Raw genomic sequence first — 24,487 nt, 5'->3', positions numbered from 1 at the left:
AGTTTCGGACGCGAAAATTTCGGATGAAAATTTAAAGGGGACTTTTTTTTATAGCGCAGTTTGTACTTTATTTAGAAATGATTAAAAAAATTTGTAAGACACTCGTTTTACTAAAATGTTCTTTAAACTTTGCTTTTTATTCTATTTGTTTTGTTACTTTTGTAGTTTTGAAATTGAACTGAAATAAATGAAGTTGAATTTTAGTATTTGTTTTCGTTCTTGTAGTTTATAATTCAGGTAAAATCTCTTGGCACTGGCACCAATGTTGGCTCCAGTGGCTCCTCTTTGGCTCCAACTTTTGCCAAATGGCGAAAGTGTTGGCGACAGCTTAGAAATATCCAGAGCCACCCCTGGTAGAGATAGGTCAAAATACACCTAAAAATTGGATGTAACATGCATGCTATACCACAGAAAAGTGGTCTCGATTTTTCTCTACCGCCAGTAATAACAAGAGCTGTCCATAAGACAGCCAAGCTCGACTATTCGAAATATTGTCCCAGAAACAGGAAAATATTACCCAAAATGTTAAATATCAAAAGAGTTTTAAGTTCAAAAGGGGAAAAAATTTGACCAAAATGCATATCAGAGTTATGGGACTTGATGCTATCAACTAGTTTTGTAACCCCGAAGACACATGTGAAGTTTCAATTCGATATCTCCATTAGTTTTGGAGATAGTAACTTGCATGTAAAACCTTAACCAGAATTTTCTAAGTCCAAAAGGGGGCATAATTTGCCCAAAATACAAGCCAAAGTTATGGGACTTGACACAGTGAGGTTGGTTATTGACCTAGAAAAAGAAAAAATAAGTTTCAAATCTATATGCCTTTTAGTAATAGCTGTATGTACTTGCACGCAAAACTTTAACCAGAATTTTCTAAGTCCAAAAAAGGGGGATTATTTGGCCAAAATGAAGGTCAAAGTTATGGGACTTGCTGCTATCAACTTGTTTTATAACCCCGAAGACACATGTGAAGTTTCAATTCAAAATCTGCATTAGTTTTGGAGATAGTAACATGCATGTAAAATCCTAACCAGAATTTTCTAAGTCCAAAAGGGGGCATAATTTGCCCAAAATACATGTCAGAGTTATGGGACTTGACCCACTGAGGTTGGTTATTGACCTAGAAAAAGAAAAAATAAGTTTCAAATCTATATGCCTTTTAGTAATAGCTGTATGTACTTGCACGCAAAACTTTAACCAGAATTTTCTAAGTCGAAAAGGGGGCATAATTTGGCCAAAATGAAGGTCAGAGTTATGGGACTTGCTGCTTTCAACTAGTTTTATAACCCCAAAGACACATGTGAAGTTTCAATTCAAAATCTGCATTAGTTTTGGAGATAGTAACTTGCATGGAAAACCTTAACCAGAATTTTCTAAGTCTAAAAGGGGGCATAATTTGCCCAAAATACATGGCAGAGTTATGGGACTTGACCCAGTGAGGTTGGTTATTGACCTAGAAAAAAAAGAAATAAGTTTCTAATCTATATGCCTTTTAGTAACAGCTGTATGTACTTGCACGCAAAACTTTAACCAGAATTTTCTAAGTCGAAAAGGGGGCATAATTTGGCCAAAATGAAGGTCAGAGTTATGGGACTTGCTGCTTTCAACTAGTTTTATAACCCCAAAGACACATGTGAAGTTTCAATTCAAAATCTGCATTAGTTTTGGAGATAGTAACTTGCATGGAAAACCTTAACCAGAATTTTCTAAGTCTAAAAGGGGGCATAATTTGCCCAAAATACATGGCAGAGTTATGGGACTTGACCCAGTGAGGTTGGTTATTGACCTAGAAAAAAAAGAAATAAGTTTCTAATCTATATGCCTTTTAGTAACAGCTGTATGTACTTGCACGCAAAACTTTAACCAGAATTTTCTAAGTCCAAAAGGGGGCATAATTTGGCCAAAATGAAGGTCAGAGTTATGGGACTTGCTGCTATCAACTAGTTTTATAACCCCGAAGACACATCGATGGGTCAGTGCAACATGGTCGTAACTTGATTTTTTTACCAAATACACTTTTTTACATAATTTGCCTTATTTAACATAAATGCACCACTTGTTAAAATATCTAAATCACATTCTTAAAATTAAAGTGAAAAAAGTAAAATTGTCAAAAGGTTGTATCTCAGGAAGACACTTTCAGTCAGTGCAACATGGTCGTAACTCAATATACGTCTTTGTTGCACAGAGTTAGTATGCTATTTCACTTTGAAATTTCTGTGCAACATGGTTGTAACTCACAAAGTGTAACATATTACAATAGTTAAATGATAAATGATAAGGATGATTTTTGTTTTTAAACAACTTAGAAAATGGTTTTTATACTACAAAATTAATATTGTTACCATATTTCATATTTTATCAATGCAAAGTGGTGTTAAGAATTTATTGACCAACATGTTTTGGATTTTACCAAAACACTTACTTTGTTAAAAAATACTCTGTTAACTATTTCTCAGCAAAACTTCTTCCAAATTCAGTATTTTTTAGCATCAGAAGCCCTATTCATAATGTCTTGACTTAATTTTAAGAGGAAAAAAAAGCACCTTTTTATACTTGTAATTATTAAATAAACTTTCCTTTATGCAAGTTTCATGTAAAACTGTGAAAGGATAACAATGAACTAACATTTTTCCTTTTGTATGCGTATTTCCATGAGTTGTGCAAAATACAAAATGGTATTATTAAAGGTGGAAATTTTTCTGTGGTATAAGTGAAGCATGACTTCTGCTTGTAAAGCTCGTATCCGATAAGTTTTATTGGATATACAGAAGATTTTGTTGGGTATATCGAATATTTGTATAAGTCGTTAAACCACTAAAACATAAATAAATTGACCAGCATTTACATTTAAATTTAATAAATGATTTACTTAATTTTTATGTTGCAAAACACTAACATAAAGGCCTGGCTGATCAAGGGCCATGGCCAAGAGAGCCTGTGCTCCCCCTATACCCCCCAATGACTTAAACTCATCGAAGTTACATGCAAACAAAATAATATTTTCTCAATATATAGACCCAAAACTGTACCAGAGGCCACCACTTCATGCCTGCATTTCAAAATTTCCAGGAGGGGAGATGCTCCCGAGCCCATAACAGGAGGGAAGTATCCCCTCTATACCTCAACATATAGACCGAAAAATGCACTAGAGGCCATTATTATGTCTCCCACACCCCACCAGACATACTGATTTACTCTTGTCTGTTTTGATAAACAAAGCACTGAAAGTCTGATTGGATTGTATTTGATAATCAAAGCACTGGAAGTCTGATTAGGTTGTATCAAAGCTCTGAAAGTCTGATTGGGTTGTTTTTGATAATCAAAGCACTGGAAGTCTGATTGGGAATTAAGAATATATAGGGTGTAGAGTTTACGCTTGAACATTTCTCGTCCGATCTTATACTACTATTCAGATGATTTGGCAGTTGTGGGAGACATGCGCTTTTCTCAAAAGCAGCTCTAGTTTCATACCTAAATTTCAAAAACTTCCAGAGGAGACCTTTCCCCCTCCCCAAATAAGAAGGAGGTATTATACCAAACAGGAAGGAGTTATCCCCTCCTGTACCTCAAAATTTAGACCCAGAAATGCACAAGAGGTAACTATTTCATACCTAAACTACAGAAATTTTCAGGGGAGAGCCCCTCCCCTCTCTCCTCACTTGAGTCTCACTAACAGGAGGGAGGGCTAACCTCTTGCACCTCAAAACTCAGACCCAAAAATGCACAAGAAACCAGTATTTCATAACTATGTTTAAAATATTTCTTGGGGGAAACCCTCTGAACCCATTCTCTACCTTTATATCCCCTTCTCTACCTTTACATTTAAACCCAATTGCACCTGAGGCCACCATTTCATACCTATATTAAAAAAGAAAATCCAGGGAGAGATCCACATGACCCCCTTAACAGGAGGGAGGTATCCCATCATGTACCTCAAAGTTGTGACCCAAAAAGGCACTAGAGGCTTCCATTTTATACCTATATTCCAGAGGGAGACTCCCCTGACCAACCTTACAGGAGGTGGGGACCCTCTTAATACCTGAAAATTTAGACAAAAAATATGCATCAGAGGCTGCCATTTCATACATATATTACAAAATTTTCCAGGAACAGACCATACTGACATTCAAATTTTACATCAGGTGTATGGCATCATTTTTGATGTTAGTTTCATGTGACTGTGTTGTTGTGTTTATCATGTTCTTTAATTATAACATTTTCAGTCTTACTCAAGCTAAAGAGCAAATTTATACCATTGATAATTGTTTAAGTGTAGATTTTTATGTAATAAAAAGACTTCTAGACTTGTATCAAGAAGCATGCACATGTTCTTTTGCAGAATAGTATTGTGCCCCTGTTGCATGCATTATTTATGCTACAGAACCAGTGCATATTTCTTGATGAAAATCTAATAACTAAACACAGGCATATTCAAATACCTTAGACCTTAAAGGCTCATAATGCCTATATTCTATAAAATATGCAAATATCTTGTACTTTAAAGACACTCAGCAACCGCCTCGGTAGCCTAGTGGTAGAGCGTCCGCTTCGAGTGCGGGAGGTCGTGGGTTCGATCCCCGGCTGCGTCATACCAAAGACGTAAAAAATGGTACTAGCAGCTTCCTCGCTTGGCGCTCAGCATTAAGGGGATAGTGCTAGGACTGGTCAGCCCAGTGTCAGTATAATGTGACTGGGTGGGATATCATGCCACGTGTCTACGGCGTGATATTCCAGTGAGGCAGCACTATAAAGTTGGGCATTGTGCTCACTGCTACAAGTAGACACCGTCATTTATATGACTGAAAAATTGTTGAAAAAGACGTTAAACCCGAACACACACACACACACACACAAAGACACTGTGTCTACCGGTACATACTGTAAAATATTCAAGTACCTTGGACCAGTCAAGCACTTATTGTCCATTTACTGTAAAATACTGAAATAACTGACCATAAAAGCTCTCACAGCCTATATTCAGTACAATATGTAAATATTTTGGACCAGTCAAGCTTCTATTGTCCATTTACTGTAAAATAATGAAATAAGTTTGACCATAAAGGCTCCCAGTGCCTAAATTCAGTAAAATATTCAAGTACCTTTGACCAGTCAAGCTCTTATAATGTCCATTTACTGTATAATACTGAAACAACATTGAATACTAAAACTCTCAGTGCCTACATTCAGTAAAATATGCAAATATCTTGGACCAAGTCAAGCTCTTATTGTCTTTTTACTGTAAAATACTTTTAAATAATTTAAAATGTGTTTTTGTAGTAGTACATTTTTATTTCTACATAATTATATGATTTTTTTGACATTTTTGCGAGTGAAACAAGTCAATGAAAGTACAGAAAAAGATAAATGGATATGCTTAAAAATATTGAGTTAATAGTCTTTTGAATAAACATCTCTGTTATGAATTATCTCCAATATATTATTTGTTATCATTTAGTTACGACCTTGTTGCACTAAGTTTTTGACAAAATTTCCACACATTTCAGCGCAACATGGTCGTAACTGGAAAACTTTCAAATAACTCCTCAGTGAACATTTTTTTGACATTTTTTCCCATAGTATTTTAGCTATTATTATAATTTGATAAAAATAATATAGATTGTATTGTTTTTCATTACATCATTTGAATACAAAAATATTTTTTGCTTCTCCTGTAAAGTTTTCAAAAAATGAGTTACGACCGTGTTGCACTGACCCATCGACATGTGAAGTTTCAATTCAATATCTGCATTAGTTTTGGAGATAGTAACTTGCATGTAAAACTTTAACCAGAATTTTCTAAGTCAAAAAGGGGGCATAATTTGTTCAAAATACATGTCAGAGTTATGGAACTTGACCCAGTGAGGTTGGTAATTGACCTAGAAAAAGAATAAATAAGTTTCAAAGCTATATGCCTTTAAATGATAGCTGTATGTACTTGCATGCAAAAACTTAACCAAGGTGTGATGCCGACGCCGACGCCAGGGTGAGTAGAATAGCTAGACTATTCTTCGAATAGTCGAGCTAAAAAAGTTACAATAAAATCTATTTATAGTAACAACAAAGGGACGTAATTCTAAAAACAAGGGTGCCTCATGGTGGTGAACATTTGGTCCAAGTTACATCAAATCCCTCCATGCATGAAGAAGAAATGTTCCGTACAGTCATTCTTGAATTTGACCTTTGACCTCTAAATATGACCTTGACCTTAGACCTAGGGACCTGGTTCTTGCGCATGACATGTTGTCTCATCCAGGGGAATATTTGTGCCAACTGATATCTAAATCCTGCTTTGCATGACAAAGTTACAGACCGGACAGGAAAAAAATCCTCTTGACCTTTGATCTCAAAGTGTGACCTTGACCATTAAGCTAGGGTACTGGGTGTTGCGCATGACACGTCATCTCATCATGGGAAACATTTATGCCAAGTAATATTGTAATCCCTTGATGGATGACAGAGTTCTGGATCGGACAGGGAACAAACCTTATTGACATTTGACCTCCAATTGTGACCTTGACCTTTGAGCTAAGGGTCTGGGCTTTGCGCATGACATGTTGTCTCATCATGGGGAACATTTGTGCCAAGTAATATTAAAATCTCTTCATGGATGGCAGAGTTATGGACGGGACAGGAAAAAAACTCTGTTGACCTTTGACCCCCAATTTTGACCTTGACCTTTGAGCTAGGGGTCCGGGATTTGCGCATGACACATCGTCTCATCATGGGGAACACTTGTGCTAAGTGATCTTAAAATCCCTTAATGAATGTCAGAGTTATGGACCGGACACAAAACAGACCCTGTTCATGCTATGTTAACATTTGACTGCTAAGTGTGACCTTGACCTTTGAGCTAGGGGTCTGAAAGTTGTGCATGACACATCGTCTTATTATGAGGTACATTTGTGCCAAGTAATATTAAAATCTCTTCATAGCTATATAGATGGGAGAGTTATGGACCGGACAGGAAAAAAGCCTTGTTGACCTTTGACCTCCAATTGTGACCTTGACCTTTAAGCTAGGGGTCCAGGTTTTGCGCACGACACGTCGTCTCCTCATGGGGAACATTTGTGCCAAGTACTATTAAAATCTCTTCATGGATGGGAGAGTTATGGACCGGACAGGAAAAAAGCCCTGTTGACCTTTGACCTCCAATTGTGACCTTGACCTTTGAGCTAGGGGTCCGGGATTTGTGCACGACACATCATCTCATCATGGGGAACACTTGTGTCAAGTAAAACTAAAATCCCTTCAAGGATGGGAGAGTTGTGGACCGGACAGGAAAAAAGCCGTGTTGACCTTTGACCTCCAATTGTGACCTTGACCTTTGAGCTAGGGGTCCGGATTTTGCGCATGACACGTCGTCTCATCATGGGGAACATTTGTGCCAAGTAATATTAAAATCCCTTCATGGATGACAGAGTTATGGACCGGACACGAAATTGCGGACGGATGGACGGAATGACGGAAAAGTGCATTCCTATAGTCCCCGAAACTGGTTTTCAACCAGTAGGGGACTAATAATATTACCCTCACTGGCCTTTCTTATTCATATAATATTCCTAAGTAATTTAATATCTTGCTTGCAGCGTAGACAAGTGAAGACAGAGCGTTGCTGGCCGATTATAAACAACGACTCAAAAATAATATCCCTTAGCAACAACATTTTGCTAAAAAAATAGCTTTTGCACATTGTTCCTTTTTTTCTTCAATATTTGCCTAACCTTTTGCTATACAGTCAAATTCAGTTACCTTTTCTAGCATTATTTGCTGGGCGTTTTCCTTTCATGTCCCACAGTTCACTGGCAAATTCAGGACACTCGGACGTAGATTTACTTTGTGGTCCTGTGGTATCTGAAGAAAATGTAAAGATATGAGAGACTGAATTCACTGGGCATATATAAGAGGGTTAATTTAATAGCAGACTTGTGAAATACAAGCCAATAGTTTTTTATAGAATCTTTATAGGTATATAACATTCCGTTTAAGTATAAAAATTATGTCAAAACTACAGCTTGCATTTCACAGGAAATACGAACATACTGAAAAATCCAGTATTGTACCTTGCAAAGTTCCGTATTGTACCTTCCGTAATGTAACTTAGTCTGCCTTATTAATATGATTTTCCAAAGTAATTTAATATCTCATGTACAAAATCGAACTTTTGATTTTCTGGGCATTAGATTAATTTATTTCATATTCAGTTACATACTGTCACGAACTAAGTTGACATGACCCTTACTGACTTTCGCTCTCATATTTTCAGTATTCAAATTACCCTCTCTGAAATGCAATATTCATTTAATGTGCAAATTAAACCGATATAAGAAACTGCAAATGAGCATTTACATGAGGTGTATTTAAACAATATTGCTTGAAGTTAAACGCAAAAGTGGTCATTCTGCACATATTAAAGATCTATAGCTTGGTAATTAACACTACATACTAAAATAAGGTAAAAGTATGCCGACGGTCAGAATGTGTAGCCCGCCAGCTGTCAAGTGTGACTTTGACCTTGGGACCTGCTTCTTGTACATAACACCCGGCTTCATAATGGTTATCATTCATGCAAGGTTAACTACAAATTCAACCATGCATAAAAAAGGAATGATTCGGAAAACTTCAATTTGACCTTTGACATCCAACTGTAAGCTTGACCTTTGAGATGGTTTGCGCATGACACTCCTTCTCATTGAGGTTAAAATTCACGCCAAATATAAACAAGATTGGTCCATGCATGTCGAAAATAAGATATTTATAGGTTATTAGCTTTGTATCGGGAAATATGCAAGAGTTCTTCAGCGGAAATATTGCGCGACTTTAGGAGCGCAACTTTAGGAGTGCAATATTCTTCCGCTGAAGAACTCGTGCATATTTCCCGATGCAAAGATAATAATCTTTTTATTACATACACATCTACACGTATAAATATTATGTAAATATCATAAATATGTTCAATAGCCTGAAAAGGATTGACAATACTGAACTAAATAGAAAACAAGAGGACCATGATGGTCCTGAATCGCTCACCTCTTCCCACATGACCCAGTTTTGAGTATGACGTCGTTTTTTCTATTATTTGACATAGTAACCTAGTTTTTGAGCTCATGTGACCCAGTTTTGAACCTGACCTAGATATTATCAAGATAAAAATTCTGACCAATTTTCATGAAGATCCATTGAAAAATATGGTCTCTAGAGAGGTCACAAGGTTTTTCTATTATTTGACCTATTGACCTAGTTTTCGAAGGTACGTGACCCTGTTTTGAACTTGACCTAGATATCATCAAGGTGAACATTCTGACCAATTTTCATGAAGATCCATTCAAGGTATGGCCTCTAGAGAGGTCACAACGTTTTTTCATTATTTGACCTACTGACCTACTTTTTGAAGGCACGTGACCCACTTTCAAACTTGACCTAGATATCATCAAGATGAATATTCTGACCAATTTTTATGGAGATCTATTCGCAAGTATGGCCTCTAGAGAGGTCACAAGGTTTTTCTATTTTTAGACCTACTGACCTAGTTTTTGACTGCACATGACCCTGTTTCGAACTTGGCCTAGATATCATCAAGATGAACATTCAGACCAACTTTCATACAGATCCCATGAAAAATATGGCCTTTAGAGAGGTCACAAGGTTTTTCTATTATTTGATCTACTGACCTAGTTTTTGAAGACACGTGACCCATTTTCGAACTTGACCTAGATATCATCAAGATGAACATTCAGACCAACTTTCATACAGATCCCATCAAAAATATGGCCTCTAGAGAGGTCACAAGGTTTTTCTATTATTTGACCTACTGACCTAGTTTTTGATGGCACGTGACCCATTTTCGAACTTGACCTAGATATCATCAAGGTGAACATTCTGACCAATTTTCATGAAGATCTCATGAAATATATGGCCTCTAGAGAGGTCACAAGGTTTTTCTATTTTTAGATCTACTGACCTAGTTTTTGACCGCACGTGACCCAGTTTCAAACTTGACCTAGATATCATCAAGATGAACATTCAGACCATCTTTCATACAGGTCCCATGAAAAATATGGCCTTTAGAGAGGTCACAAGGTTTTTCTATTATTTAACCTACTGACCTAGTTTTTAATGGCACGTAACTCAGTTTCGAACTTGACCTAGATATCATCAAGGTGAACGTTCTGACCAATTTTCATGAAGATCTTATGATATATATGGCCTCTAGAGAGGTCACAAGGTTTTTCTACTTTTAGACCTACTGACCTAGTTTTTGACAGCACGTGACCCAGTTTGGAACTTGACCTAGATATCATCAAGGTGAACATTCTGACCAATTTTCATGAAGACCTTTGAAATATATGGCCTCTAGAGAGGTCACAAGGTTTTTCTATTTTTAGACCTACTGACCTAGTTTTTGAAGGCACGTAACCCAGTTTCGAACTTGACCTAGATATCATCAAGATGAACATTCAGACCAACTTTCATAAAGATCCCACAAAAAATGTGACCTCTAGAGTGGTCACAAGCAAAAGTTTACGGACGGACGGACGGACTGACGCAAGGACGAGCGACGGACGACGGACGCTGCATGATCACAAAAGCTCACCTTGTCACTATGTGACAGGTGAGCTAACAAGAGGGTCATGACCCTGGATCGCTCACCAGAGTAATATGAGCTACAAGTTTCAAATGTCAAACTGATGATTTTTAGATTTTTTTTGGAAGATTTTCTGATGTACAATCAAGTAACCCCTGGGGCGGGGCCAAGTTTACCCCGGGGGTCATGAATGGAACAAAGTTTGTAGAAGTCTACTAGGCAATGTAACATATCAAATATCTAAGATCTAGGCCTTCTGGTTTATTTTTAGCAAATTTATGAAGATTTCCCTATATACAATCAAGTAACCCCTGGGGCTGGGTAAATTTGACCCTGGGGGGTCCAGATTTAAATTTTTTTTCTAGAAGTCTACTAGGCAATGCTACACGTCAAATATCTAAGAACTACCCCTTGGGTTTATTTTTAGAAATTTTTTGTAGATTTTCCTATGTAAAATCAAGTGACCACTGGGACGGGGTCATGATTTGAACAGATTTTGTAGAGGTCCACTAGGCAATGCTACACGTGAAATATCTAAGCTGTAGGCCTTCTGGTTTATTTTTAGAAAATTTTTGAAGATTTTCCTATGTAAAATCAAGTGACCCCTGGGCCGGGGGTCAATTTTGACCCAAGGGGTCATGATTTTAACAGATTTTGTAGAGGTCCATTAGGCAATGCTACATGTCAAATATCTAAGCTGTAGGCCTTCTGGTTTATTTTTAAAAAAATTTGAAGATTTTTCTATGTACAATCAAGTAACCCCATTGGGCGGGGTCAATTTGATCTCGAAGGTCATGATTTGAACAAATTTTGTAGAAGTCTACAAGGAATGCGACACGTTAAATATCTAAGATCTAGGCCTTCTGGTTTATTTTTAGAAATTTTTTGAAGATTTTCCTATGTAAAATCAAGTGACCTCTGGGGCGGGGTCAATTTTAACCCTGGGGATCATGATTTGAACAAATTTTGTAGAGGTCCACTAGGCAATGCTACACGTGAAATATCTAAGCTGTAGGCCTTCTGTTTATTTTTAGAAAATTTTTGAAGATTTTCCTATGTAAAATCAAGTGACCCCTGGGGCGGGGTCAATTTTGATTCCAGGGTCATGATCTGAACAACTTTAGCAGAGGTCCTCTAGGCAATGCTACATGTCGAATACCTAAGCTCTAGGGCTTCTGGTTTTTGAGAAGAAGATTTTTTAAGATTTTCCTATGTAAAATCAAGTGACCCCTAGGGCAGGGTCAATTTTGACCCCGGGGTCATGATTTGAACAAATTTGGTAGAGGTCTACTAGGCAATGCTTCACACCAAATATCTAAGCTCTAGGGCTTCTGGTTTTTGAGAAGAAGATTTTTAAAGTTTTTCCTTTCTGTTGCAATGGCAACCAGAGTTCTGCATGGAATTCAATTCTTTGAACAATTTTTAAAGAAGACCACCCAAGGAACATCCCTGTGAAGTTTCATCAAAATTGGCCTGTTGGTTTAGGAGGAGATGTTGTTTAAAGGAAAGTGTGGACGGACGGATGGACGCCGGACGGACGGACGCCGGACGGTGAGCAATCACAATAGCTCACCCTGAGCACTTTGTGCTCTGGTTAGCTAAAAATAGTGCAACAACACACACTGAATTACGTCACGCACCCGATATGAAATTCAGGCATCAGTGTATGGAAAAATATTGACGTTTCCGGTACCAGTGTAACTTAACGGGGAATAGAAACGAGTATGTAATAAAACTAGATGTTGGACTCAAAGTCACAACTCTGTGATTAACAAAGCTACTTTTACCCGCGAGAGTATGTTAATTGAGATACATATAGGCAATAGTTATATCGCTTTTTAAATTCGGACAACGGTAAGTAATTTGCAAAAATATATGGAATATTCATGAGTACCAGGTCAGTGCTTTGGAATGATATACGTTTAAACGTGCACATTCATTTTAAATGAGTTCGCTTGCAGCGTAGACAAGTAAAGATAGAGCGCTGCCGGCCAATTATAAACAACTACTCAAAAAATATCCCTTAGCAACAACATTTTGCTAAAAAATAGCTTTTGCACGTTGTTCCTTTTTTTCTTCAATATTTGTTTAACCTTTTGTTATTCAGTTAAACTCAGTTACCTTTTCTAGCATTATTTGCTGGGCATTCTCCTTTCTTGTCCCACTGTTCATCGGCAAATTCAGGACACTCAGACGTAGATTTGCTTTTTGATCGTGTGGTATCTAAAGAAAATGTAAAGATATGAGAGACTAAATGCACTGGACATATATGAGGGTTAATTTAATAGCAGACATGTGAAATACAAGCCAATTTTTTATAGAATGTGTATAGGTATATAACATTCTTATTAAGTATATACTTATGTAAGTCAAACAGCTATAATATAATAAATATGTATTTTCTAGTTCTTTGTATAAATTATGTCTGAACTACCGCTTGCATTTCACAAGAAAATACGAACAGGCTGAAAAAAATCCTGTATTGTACGTTCCAAAGTCCCGTATTGCACCTTCTGTATTGTATGTTACTTTCATTAATATGCATGAGCTGACACCATTATATAAACAGTGCAAACACATCAATCATTTCATTTTTTATGACATTAACAAACATCAACAAACACTAAAAATTTCGTTCAATTAAAAGTAAACAAACAAAATATGGAGGTATATAGTAAAAGGGTCACTATAACCGGATAACAATAGCTATAGATCTTGGATTTGTTTTCGGCTCTCGTGGATTTTGCAAGGACGGATCACGTGAGTTCCGATTCTGGCAAAATTCACTCAAGACAAATACAGAATCCCAGATCGAGCTACTGTTATAATAACGCTATTAGATCACATATTTTTCAAAGCAGAAGTTCTGATTTGAAAAGTGCTGAATGGTTTTGGTTGAGAATTTATGTTTTCCTTTTTAGCTTTCCAGAAAGCTATTTAAAAGAATCTGAGATCCTAACTTTTTATTGGATAAGTTACCGATTTTCAATGACTATACAACACGAGCTTTCACTAAAGTGCACGAAGAAACATACCGAAACTTCCGTTATTTCCCAGGCCCTAACGTACACAACTGATAGGCATTACATTAAAGCCCTGCTCCGCGGTTATTCAAGTTCTATTGTGTATGCAACCCATGATTACAATACATGTAGCTAACAGTTACTGGACACGCGCCACACTTCAGCATGCAAACCACTGGTATGTCATATAGAATTTTATCCAAAATAGACTATTTTGACAGGCATTACTGTGCATAGTTCGTTTTAATGCTTTTTCAGTGAGAATTTAAGGTTAAAAGGTAGGACATGAGTAGGTGTTTAATGAACAATAAGGAAAGTTGGCACAAGGATTAAGGCTGACAATAACCAAATCAAATGTAAGCCTCCGCAGATCTACAATTAGTCCAAATATAAACAGTACTAATATATTTTTCTTTCGTCATGTTCGTAGTTTAAATTCTTTTCTCATCTTTTACTCTACCGCGTTTCAGTATGTATCACTTTGCATTTTGTCGTAATCGGTAAAAATGGCCACGTTAGAATTAAATTTCTTTTCAAAAGAGAGAAACTGAAACAAAAATTAGAAAAGGAAAAATTCACTGGATTGTATTTAACGGACTGTACTTTTCTTACATAAACATTGATAAAAGTTAAAACCACTTTTTCTTTTTGTTTTTCTAAAGTAGCGATATAGTTCTTTATGGGTATATAAGGCTCTGAAAATCTTATATTCTGAAAAAGGTAGAAAAACCGTTTTTAGGCCACACCAAAATGAAAAGTTGTTTATCAGATTTTTTTGGAAAAGAGATATATTTGTCTTGTTTTGACTTTCGATTGATCAATAAAAACCTTAAAATAGAATGTACAGCCATTTATATGTTTTACATTAAAAACAATTCACCTTAGATTGAGAAAATTTCAACTGCAAATGCACAGCAAAGCAAACTTAGAGGTAATAACATTGGCATAGAGTACATTGTAATCAAATAATGTATGCTTTTGAAAATGCTATTAGAAAATACTTTTCCAGGTTTTTGATCCTCTGTTACTATTTTAAATCTTTTGAATTAAAAGTTAAAAAAAGTCATTTTCTACCAAAGTCTACACCAGGAGAAACAATCCACATAACTCTAAATTTTGACCGAGTTGTGTCCCTTTTTAGATCTAACTTGGAAAAGTTTCATATATAACATCCAACAGCTGTTACTTTCAAAGCTTTTGACTATTATGACCCTTTAAATGGCAAAGCTCTAATTCAGAGTGAAGCACAAGTTTATAAAAGTTGAGTGTGCTGTCTTAGGACAGCTCTTGTTGTAACTTTAAACTTTCTTAACAGATTTATCATTAAATTTGTTGAAACAAAGTCTCAGTTAAAGTCTGAAATGGATATTAAACGTGGATTAACATTATTCTACTCTAGGATTGGAAAATTTGAAAATCAAAACTGGTCTGAACACAACTCATAATGTTAATTCCTTACCCCACCAACTTTCATATACAGTACAAATGATGATTTGGACAGAAAAATAGAAAACAGAAAAGTAGCATACATCAGTACGTATTGACCCTTACCAAAACAAAGTAGATTGATGTTATCAATAAAATTAGTACGCATTTTTATCCGATCCTCAATGAAATCAATCCGATTTTGTAGCAACATAATTTGGTAAACATTTGAAGAAAATGGCGTAACTGCATCCTGGGGAAATAACTTTAATGCATCTATCTATCTGTTTTCCGTTGACGTCCATACCCCTTTTGGGACATTATGATATATCATAGACGATGTGTGAATAGTATGCATTTATTGTGATTCATGTCCATTTTAGGACTATCTGGGACTGGAATTATAGGCCCTAAGCATTTGTACACTGTAACTTCAGTTAAACGTAGCGCACCAAAAAAATGCTGACTGGGATGAACGCAAGCCAAAAACAAAACAAAAAAACAACTTTTTTTCTGAAAATATACGAGCGGCAAATCCAATGAACAACTTTTAAATGTGGTGATGCCTTAAGTAAATAAATTTTATATGAAATAAAGAACAGTCGCATTAAAATGAAGAATTAAGGCACGGCACACGTTACTGAAAACAAAATAAAAACAAGAGGACCATGATGGTCCTGAATCGCTCACCTCTTCCCACATGATCCAGTTTTGAGTATGACGTCGTTTTTTCTATTATTTGACATAGTGACCTAGTTTTTGAGCTCATGTGACCCAGTTTTGAACTTGACCTAGATATTATAAAGATAAAAATTCTGACCAATTTTCATGAAGATCCATTGAAAAATATGGTCTCTAGAGAGGTCACAAGGTTTTTCTATTATTTGACCTATTGACCTAGTTTTTTAAGGCACGTGACCCAGTTTCAAACTTGACCTAGATATCATCAAGGTGAACATTCTGGCCAATTTTTATGGAGATCCATTCACAAGTATGGCCTCTAGAGAGGTCACAAGGTTTTTCTATTTTTAGACCTACTGACCTAGTTTTTGACCGCACATGACCCTGTTTCGAATCTGACCTAGATATCATCAAGATGAACATTCAGACCAACTTTCATGAAGATCCATTGAAAAATATGGCCTTTAGAGAGGTCACAAGGTTTTTCTATTTTTTGACCTACTGACCTAGTTTTTGATGGCACATGACCCACTTTCAAACTTGACCTAGATATCATCAAGATGAACATTCAGACCAACTTTCATACAGATCCCATGGAAAATATGGCCTCTAATTAGGTCACAAGGTTTTTCTATTATCTGACCTACTGACCTAGTTTTTGACGGCACGTGACCCACTTTCGAACTTGACTTAGATATCATCAAGGTGAACATTCTGACAAATTTTCATGAAAATTTCATGAAATATATGGCCTCTAGAGAGGTCACAAGGTTTTTCTATTTTTAGACCTACTGACCAAGTTTTTGACCGCACGTGACCCAGTTTCGAACTTGACCTAGATATCATCAAGATGAACATTCAGACCAACTTTCACACAGATCCCATGAAAAATATGGCCTTTAGAGAGGTCACAAGGTTTTTCTATTATTTGACCTACTGACCTAGTTTTTGAAGGCACGTGACCCAGTTTCGAAATTGACCTAGATATCATCAAGGTGAACGTTCTGACCAATCTTCATGAAGATCTTGTGAAATATATGGCCTCTAGAAAGGTCACAAGGTTTTTCTATTTTTAGACCTACTGACCTAGTTTTTGATGGCACGTGACCCAGTTTCGAACTTGACCTAGATATCATCAAGATGAACATTCAGACCAACTTTCATACAGATCCCATGAAAAATATGGCCTTTAGAGAGGTCACAAGGTTTTTCTATTATTTGACCTACTGACCTAGTTTTTGAAGGCACGTGACCCACTTTCGAACTTGACCTAGATATCATCAAGGTGAACGTTCTGACCAACTTTCATGAAGATCTTGTGAAATATATGACCTCTAGAGAGGTCTCAAGGTTTTTCTATTTTTAGACCTACTGACCTAGTTTTTGACCGCACATGACCCAGTTTCGAATTTGACCTAGATATCATCAAGATGAACAATCTGACTAATTTTCATGAAGATCCATTGAAAATTATGGCCTCTAGAGAGGTCACAAGGTTTTTCTATTTTTAGACCTACTGACCTAGTTTTTGACCGCACATGACCCAGTTTCGAACTTGACCTAGATATCATCAAGATGAACATTCTGACTAATTTTCATGAAGATCCATTGAAAATTATGGCCTCTAGAGAGGTCACAAGGTTTTTCTATTTTTAGACCTACTGACCTAGTTTTTGAAGGCACGTGATCCAGTTTCGAACTTGACCTAGATATCATCAAGGTGAACATTCTGACCAACTTTCATAAAGATCCCATGAAAAATGTGACCTCTAGAGTGGTCACAAGCAAAAGTTTACGGACGGACGCACGCACGCACGGACTGACGGACGACGGACACCGCGCGATCACAAAAGCTCACCTTGTCACTTTGTGACAGGTGAGCTAAAAATGTACAGGGAACTTACTGGGAATAAGGTAATGTTTGTCCGTTCTTACTGGTCATTATCTGAACAAACCCAAGAAGTGATTATTTTCTTCAAAATTTTAGTTTAAACATTCATTTCATATACCGTGTTCGTAGGACAGTTGAAGCAAGCCATCCGAAATATGCTCTCCGCACTTCGTCATAATGTTTCTTTAAAATTCTTAAATTGTGTAGTTGCAGTTCTTCTGCTTTTCATTTCAATTTTTTGCATCTTTCACTATTAGAAGTTACACCAACTTCTCTTAATTAGATTTCAAGTTGTTGCATTACATTTAAATTAAGGAAAGCAACACTATAATGATAGCCGACGTATTACACCTCAAAATGGTTATGGTAAATTTGCCATCTTTATAACTAAAATGAATACTGATATACCACATTTGGACTTTATAAATAATATATGGCAATTCTCGCAAACAGATACGGCCGATCTATGACTTTGCGCATGCGCACATGTGCATTTTCCTCATTTGCTTCGGACCGCTTAAGCTTTCCGAGTCTCAAACTGTATGCTTTACTAATAGGCATAATATGGAAACACATCACGAAATTGTACCTTTGAACCTACCATGCTATAATCATTTAAGTCTTTACATTTTGTTCTAAACAGTTAACTTTGGTAATGAGCTCCCGAACCGTGCCAGGCTAAGCCGTATATAATCTGTTCACATCCCAAATATCGTTTAAAGTGTGTTTAAAGGCGCATAATGCCTTTGTTGATAATGTGGCTGTTACATTACTGGCTAAGAACAGGTGACATACAAAATAATTGTTAAAACTAAAATTGATAGTTGTTTTTTCCAGTATGTGTGAAATGGTTGAATACTGGTTTACATAACAGAGTCTTATTGAACCCATTGCATCTTTTTCGTAAAGAATTTGCTTCATGGACTCTATCTGATATAGTGTGAAATCTACGACTGACCAATTAGAATTGTAGAGTCAGTCCTCCTTTGATTAACAAAAATGTGTTGGCTTTCTTTAATATAACATGAAGGTACATTCATTGGTACGCATGCACATTCAGCCGACGCTCTTCAGCATGCAGAGCTGTTCGAAAATTATGGTACAGTCACATTGGTCTTTATGCCTAAAATAGTGTACCTCCGTTATGAAGAGTATTCAATTCCTACCATTAACCTTTTTTGACAGCATTATTCAGGATTGTGGGGGGAATAAGAAGCCACAACCCGCTCTGATTGATCAAAGAATCAAGTTGCACACAATTGCGCGTTAGCTTTCTAATTGAGAGTTTATGAAGTGAATTCTTCGTGAAAAACAAACCGATGGGGAGGGAAACGGAGTGTACCGGAGTGTCTGACCGAGGTTTGTTTTTCTCGAAGAATTCTCTTCATCGACTCTATCTGACAAGACTGATATAGTGTGAAATCTACGTTTGACCAAATGAAATCACAGAGTCAGTCATGTGAACGCTCTTCAACGTGTAAAGCTGTTCCTCGATAATTATTGAAATTTCAGGAATAAAAGCCAATATAAAAAAAAAATGACTTGCTCTGTTTGGGTTAAAAAGTAGGTTGCACATTATCAGTTTAAAATGTGTATGCTCGTCTTTCTATGGCATTCGTTTCTCTAATTCTTACATAACTCTGGTATGACAAAGGGTTTGCGACAGTTTCGGTGCAATTCTGCAGAACTAAGTCAGCACAGTACATTTTTGCAAAATTGGTTGTTGTGCTGCAAATACCAGTGTTAAATACAATAATTTGTTTTTAAGCAACAGTGTTTAAAGTCATGAGAAACAAACATCTTACCGTTTTTATCAGTGTTTCCAGATAAATCCTCGAGAATTCCATCGTTGGATGCTATCACAATGCGTCTGTAAATGGCGGGAATGTCTTTTATACAAGACTTGGGGATTATGTCAGCACTCTTCAAAGCCCCATTGGATCATTTAAACACTTTGATTGGTTACATTTTGCACAGAAAAACAACACAACTCTCTTCTTACGCCCATTTAAGGTATGTTGACCAATCATGCAGGTCTTAGTGCCGAGTGCATAATTGCGACTGTGACAAAAAATGTCGTCGTTCCAATTAGTTATGGACAATTTAATTCAAATTACTTATCAATGGCACAAATTGATAAAATCTCTAAAAGTATTAGAAACCTGCACATATCAAAGCCCCACTTACATTAAACCAAACAAGATTTATAAAGTAATGTTTCTAAGCCAAGATCAAAGCCCAGGCTCTAGTACTGACCGTTTGCAGATTTCTTATGTCATATTTCATTATAATACCAAGACAATAAAACGGGTCTGTCGATGAGCCATTCCAGTGCTACCTTTGGACATATCTGAAGGCGGCGGCAAGAATGGTGTTAAATGTTGGTATTTTATTAGCAGATGTATGTAATATGCTGGTTTTGCCAGGGACAAGATTATATGGACTTTCTTCTTTATATGACACTGTCTATGAATATTTTGTACAATAAGTCCAGTATATTTCGCTTTAAACACTGTCAAAATACGACTGCGTACTTTGCTTGTGTGTGGACTACTTTCGTTAATATTTGTTACTATTTATCAAATTGTTCTGTTTCAGAAAGTTAGAAATAGGTAAAGTTCATGGCAAAATTAGCCCGTCTCAGGTGCAGTTCATCGCAAAATTAGCCTCTCTCTCTGACTGGACAATCAATACAGGCTTCGACGCAGATATGTCAAGCTTGCATTGACCTGTAGGTTACAATCTGAATATTTTATATGTCAGAAATAATCCAAATATGGAGCTATAGTCAGACGTGAGATGAGCATTCTTGAGTGGGCTGACAGTGACTTGAACATTCCGGCTAGTTACTTCAATATCCGGGCAAATTCCGTCAAATGAAACAGTTCTTTGATTAATCTTACAATTAATCTTTCGTTGATTTTATTTACAAAGGGCAATATAATTTTTGTTTAAAATTGAAATGATATACACACATGTACTGTAACAGAAATCACACAATGTAAAGCTGAATTATTTTACAGGAACAACGCACTTAACTGCAAAAGCTGCACAAGATTTTTTTATTTTATTTTTTATATGTCACTTCATGTGTTTTATGACCTTTTAATAAGTCCTAAATACAATAGAAATGTATCTGAGTTAAAAACATTCCATAAGAAAAAATATTATAACATCATGACAGTAAACGGGTTGGGCTTTAAGCCATTCAAGAGTTACATTAGGCCATACTTGGCTGTAGATGATCCTTATAATGGGTGTAAATGTCTTTACATTGAAACATGTCACAATATATATCAACTGATAAAATAAAGATAAAATAATACAAAGTTTTCACAAAAAAAAAAAATTCACGCGCTCTGTAAAGAAATACAAACTACAATATTAAAGATATTTCAAAATATTCCTTGCCATACCGACTGGTGAATTAATTGAAGTAATCATAAGAATTCTAAATGATTTTAATTCAGTTTTCTATGAATTTTGACTGTATTGGTCGTAAGAGTACATTAACTACTCTGAGCGTAGAAGGAATTTGGCAGTAAAAGGTACTAAGAGAACACCAGTGAATTTCTTTCTCTCATTCTAGCTCTCCTTTATACTCATAAAACAAACCAAGAAGATTGGTCATACATGACAAGAATTCACAAAGACTGTACGGGCAAGGATGAAGTGCCTCGGACATCTCCGTTAATATTCGTAATAACACGTTCATTGCCGAGGATATCCAATTCAATTAAACAGCAGACGATACCGCCAGGGCAAAGTATTACATTCCCCGCTATGCGCGGCGCACGTCACTATTAAGTTTAAAGAACATGAAATGTTACATCCTGTGACAAACATGCTATAACTTCTACATGTTTTCATTGTTTATATTTAAGCTTACCGGTATCTATATTCGTCACCAGTAATTGATATGGGCAGCTCCTCCATAAAAATGTTACTAAATTCATTGGAAAAAATCCTGCAAGATAGAGAAGCTCCATTTCAAGATTTTTCATTTCTTCTTTACTTTTCAAGTTTGCAGATCGCATTTGAAAACGTGAACTGAGAACTGCAAACTGCAGACCAACTGTGAAATGCATTCTTGTCTACATTTTGCTGGACAGTGCTGATCAGACTGCACTTTGAAATTTGAATCGTAAACTGCAGCACAGTTTACAGTTCTCAATACGAATCTCGAACTGCAGACCAGTTTTCAGTTCGAATATGAATCGTGAACTGCAGACCATTTTGCAGTTCGCAATTCGAATCGCGAACTGCGAACTGCAGGCCAGTTTGCAGTTCGCAATTCGAAAGACGAACTGTGAACAGCGGACCAGTTTGCAGTTCGCAATTCGAATCGCGAACTGAAGGCCAGTTTGCAGTTTGCAATTCGACTGCGAACCAGTTTGCAGTTCACAATTCGAAACGCAAACTGCGAACTGTAGTCCAACTGTGAAATGCATTCTTGTCTGCAGTTCTAATGGAGAGGGAGGAAGTGCAGACTTTTCACATTTATGTTTAGCAAACACTTGCCTATTACTTTAAAGTATAAGAGTAACCTTCAAATTCATTTTCATTTTGAATCTTGAACTGTAGACCAGTTTGCAGTTCGCAATTCGAATCGTGAACTGCGAACTGCAGACCAGTTTGCAGTTCGCAATTCGAACTAGAACTGTCACAGAAGTGACTCATACCCTCACCATACGGTCTTGTCACAGAAGAATGGCAACCATAAGAAATCTTAAAAATACTTTGGAGTACTTCATCCTGGGCTTCCACATAAAAGTAATACTAGTATAATACTAGTATAGTAATACTAGTAAATATATCAAATCTCTAATATTAGAGATACACTAAAAGTGAATACAAAAAAGTGTCTTACCGACCCATGTTACCACAGAAAAATGTTTTTACTTTTTACATAGGACTTATAATAAAAAAGTTAGAAAAAAAACCTAAAATATTGAAAATCTAAAAATAGGATTTCTAAAAATAGACTAATTCCTGGAATTTAAGGGGAAGAAACTCAGTACAAAAGTTAAAAAAAGGTTACTTCCCTTTGGCTCTAAGCCAATCAGAATGAGATATAGTGAAAATACATAAAAATTAACCTTAAATTCTAGGTAAAAGGGGACACAATTCAAGAAAAATTAGTGTCAGAGTTATGCACCTTGTGTCACATGATGTGGGTGATGAGGTGGAACATCTATTTTAAGTCTGAATCAAATCCATTCAGTAGTAACTGAGATATAGTGAAAATACATCAAAATTAACCTTAAATTCTAAGTAAAAAGGGGCATAATTCATGAAAAATTGGTGTCAGAGTTATGCATCTTGTGTCACATGATGTGGGTGATGAGGTGGAACATCTATTTTAAGTTTGAATCAAATCCATCTTGTAATAATTGAGATATAGTGAAAATACATCAAAATCAACTTTAAATTTAAAGTAAAAGGGGACATAATTCATAAAAAATTTATGTCAGAGTTAAGCACCTTATGTCACATCATCTGGGTGATGAGGTGGAACAACCATTTTAAGTTTTAATCAAATCCATTTAGTAATAACCGAGATATAGTGAAAATACAACAAAATTAACCTTAAATTCTAAGTAAAAGGGGACATAATTCATGAAAACTTGGTGTCAAGAGTTATGCACCTTGTGTCACATGATGTGGGTGATAAGGTGGAAAATGACATTGTTTTTTAAGTTTGAATCAAATCCATTTGGTAATAACTGAGATAATAGATTTCGGGACGTGACAGGACGGGACGCGACAAAACTGACTCCTATATACCCCCCTCAAACATGTTTGGTGGGGTTATAATTCTGAACTACGAATTGCGAACTGCGAACTGAGAACTGCAGACCAGTTTGCAGTTCGTAGTTCAAATCGAAAACTAGGAGCTGCAGACTTGCCGGCACTTTGCAGTTCTACTGAAGAGGGAGGAAGTGCAGACCATTAACATTAATGAGCCGTGCCATGAGAAAATCAACATTATAAAGTGGGTTTGCAACCAGCATGGATCCACACCAGCTTGCGCATCCGCGCAGTCTGGTCAGGATCCATGCTGTTCACTTTTAAAGCCTACTGCAATTAGAGAAACCATTAGCGAACAGCATGGATCCTGACCAGACTGAGCGGATGCGCAAGCTGGTCTGGATCCATGCTGGTCGCAAACCCACTATGTTGATTTTCTCATGGCACGGCTCAAAATTTTATATTTAGCAAATACTGACCTATTACTTAAAAGTATAAGAGTAACGTCCAAATATATTTTTATTTTGAATCTTGAACCGCAGACCAGTTTGCAGTTCGCAATTTGAAACACAAACTGCGAACTATAGACCAACTGTGAAATGCATTCTTGTCTGCAATGCGCAAGAAAGTGCTGATCAGACTGCACTTTGAAATTTTTATTGTAATCAGCAGACAAGATTGCAGTTTGCAATTTGGAACGCGAACTGCGGACCAGTTTGCAGTTCGCAGTTGGAAACGCGAAATGCGAACTGAAGACTAATTATGAAAAGCATTCTTGTTGATCAGACTGCACTTTGAAATTTGAATTGTAAATTGTAGCCCAGTTTACAGTTTGCAATACGAATCGCGAACTGCAGACCAGTTTGCAGTTCGAATTCGAATCGCGAACTGCAGACCAGTTTGCAGTCGGCAATTCGAATCGCGAACTGCAGACCAGTTTGCAGTTTGCAATTCGAAACGCAAACTGCGAACTGCAGACCAGTTTGCAGTTTGCAATTCGAAATACAAACTTCAAACTATAGACCAACTGTGAAATGCGCAAGAAAGTGCTGATCAGACTGCACTTTGAAATTTTTATTGTAATCAGCCGACAAGATTGCAGTTTGCAATTCGGAAGGCGAACTGCGG

The 24,487-nt window shown here is 36.5% G+C and overlaps 3 protein-coding genes across 3 annotated transcripts in view; 1 reads left to right on the top strand and 2 right to left on the bottom strand.

Annotated features, from left to right (window-relative positions):
* Window positions 1-14,586, bottom strand: part of LOC123565005 (uncharacterized protein C14orf28 homolog) — a 32,674-nt gene extending 18,088 nt beyond the window's left edge. Inside the window, exons 1-2 of the mRNA XM_045358988.2 lie at window positions 12,710-14,586; window positions 7,756-7,857 (exon numbers count right to left, since the gene is read on the bottom strand). Coding sequence (XP_045214923.1) covers window positions 7,756-7,792 — 37 coding nt within the window. The 5' untranslated portion in view covers window positions 7,793-7,857; window positions 12,710-14,586. The remainder of the gene's footprint in view (window positions 1-7,755; window positions 7,858-12,709) is intronic.
* The window catches only part of LOC123565008 (nucleolar protein 11-like), a 255,647-nt gene that overhangs the window by 182,801 nt on the left and 48,359 nt on the right, over window positions 1-24,487 (top strand). The gene's annotated exons all lie outside the window — the stretch shown is intronic.
* The window catches only part of LOC123565006 (centrosomal protein 20-like), a 62,270-nt gene that overhangs the window by 25,326 nt on the left and 12,457 nt on the right, over window positions 1-24,487 (bottom strand). The window lies entirely within an intron of this gene.

This window comes from Mercenaria mercenaria, chromosome 2 (genome assembly GCF_021730395.1).
Source record: "Mercenaria mercenaria strain notata chromosome 2, MADL_Memer_1, whole genome shotgun sequence".
Lineage (NCBI taxonomy): Eukaryota > Metazoa > Mollusca > Bivalvia > Venerida > Veneridae > Mercenaria > Mercenaria mercenaria.
The sequence above is the reverse complement of the archived record's forward strand: the minus strand, read 5'-3'. Positions and strand labels throughout refer to the sequence as shown.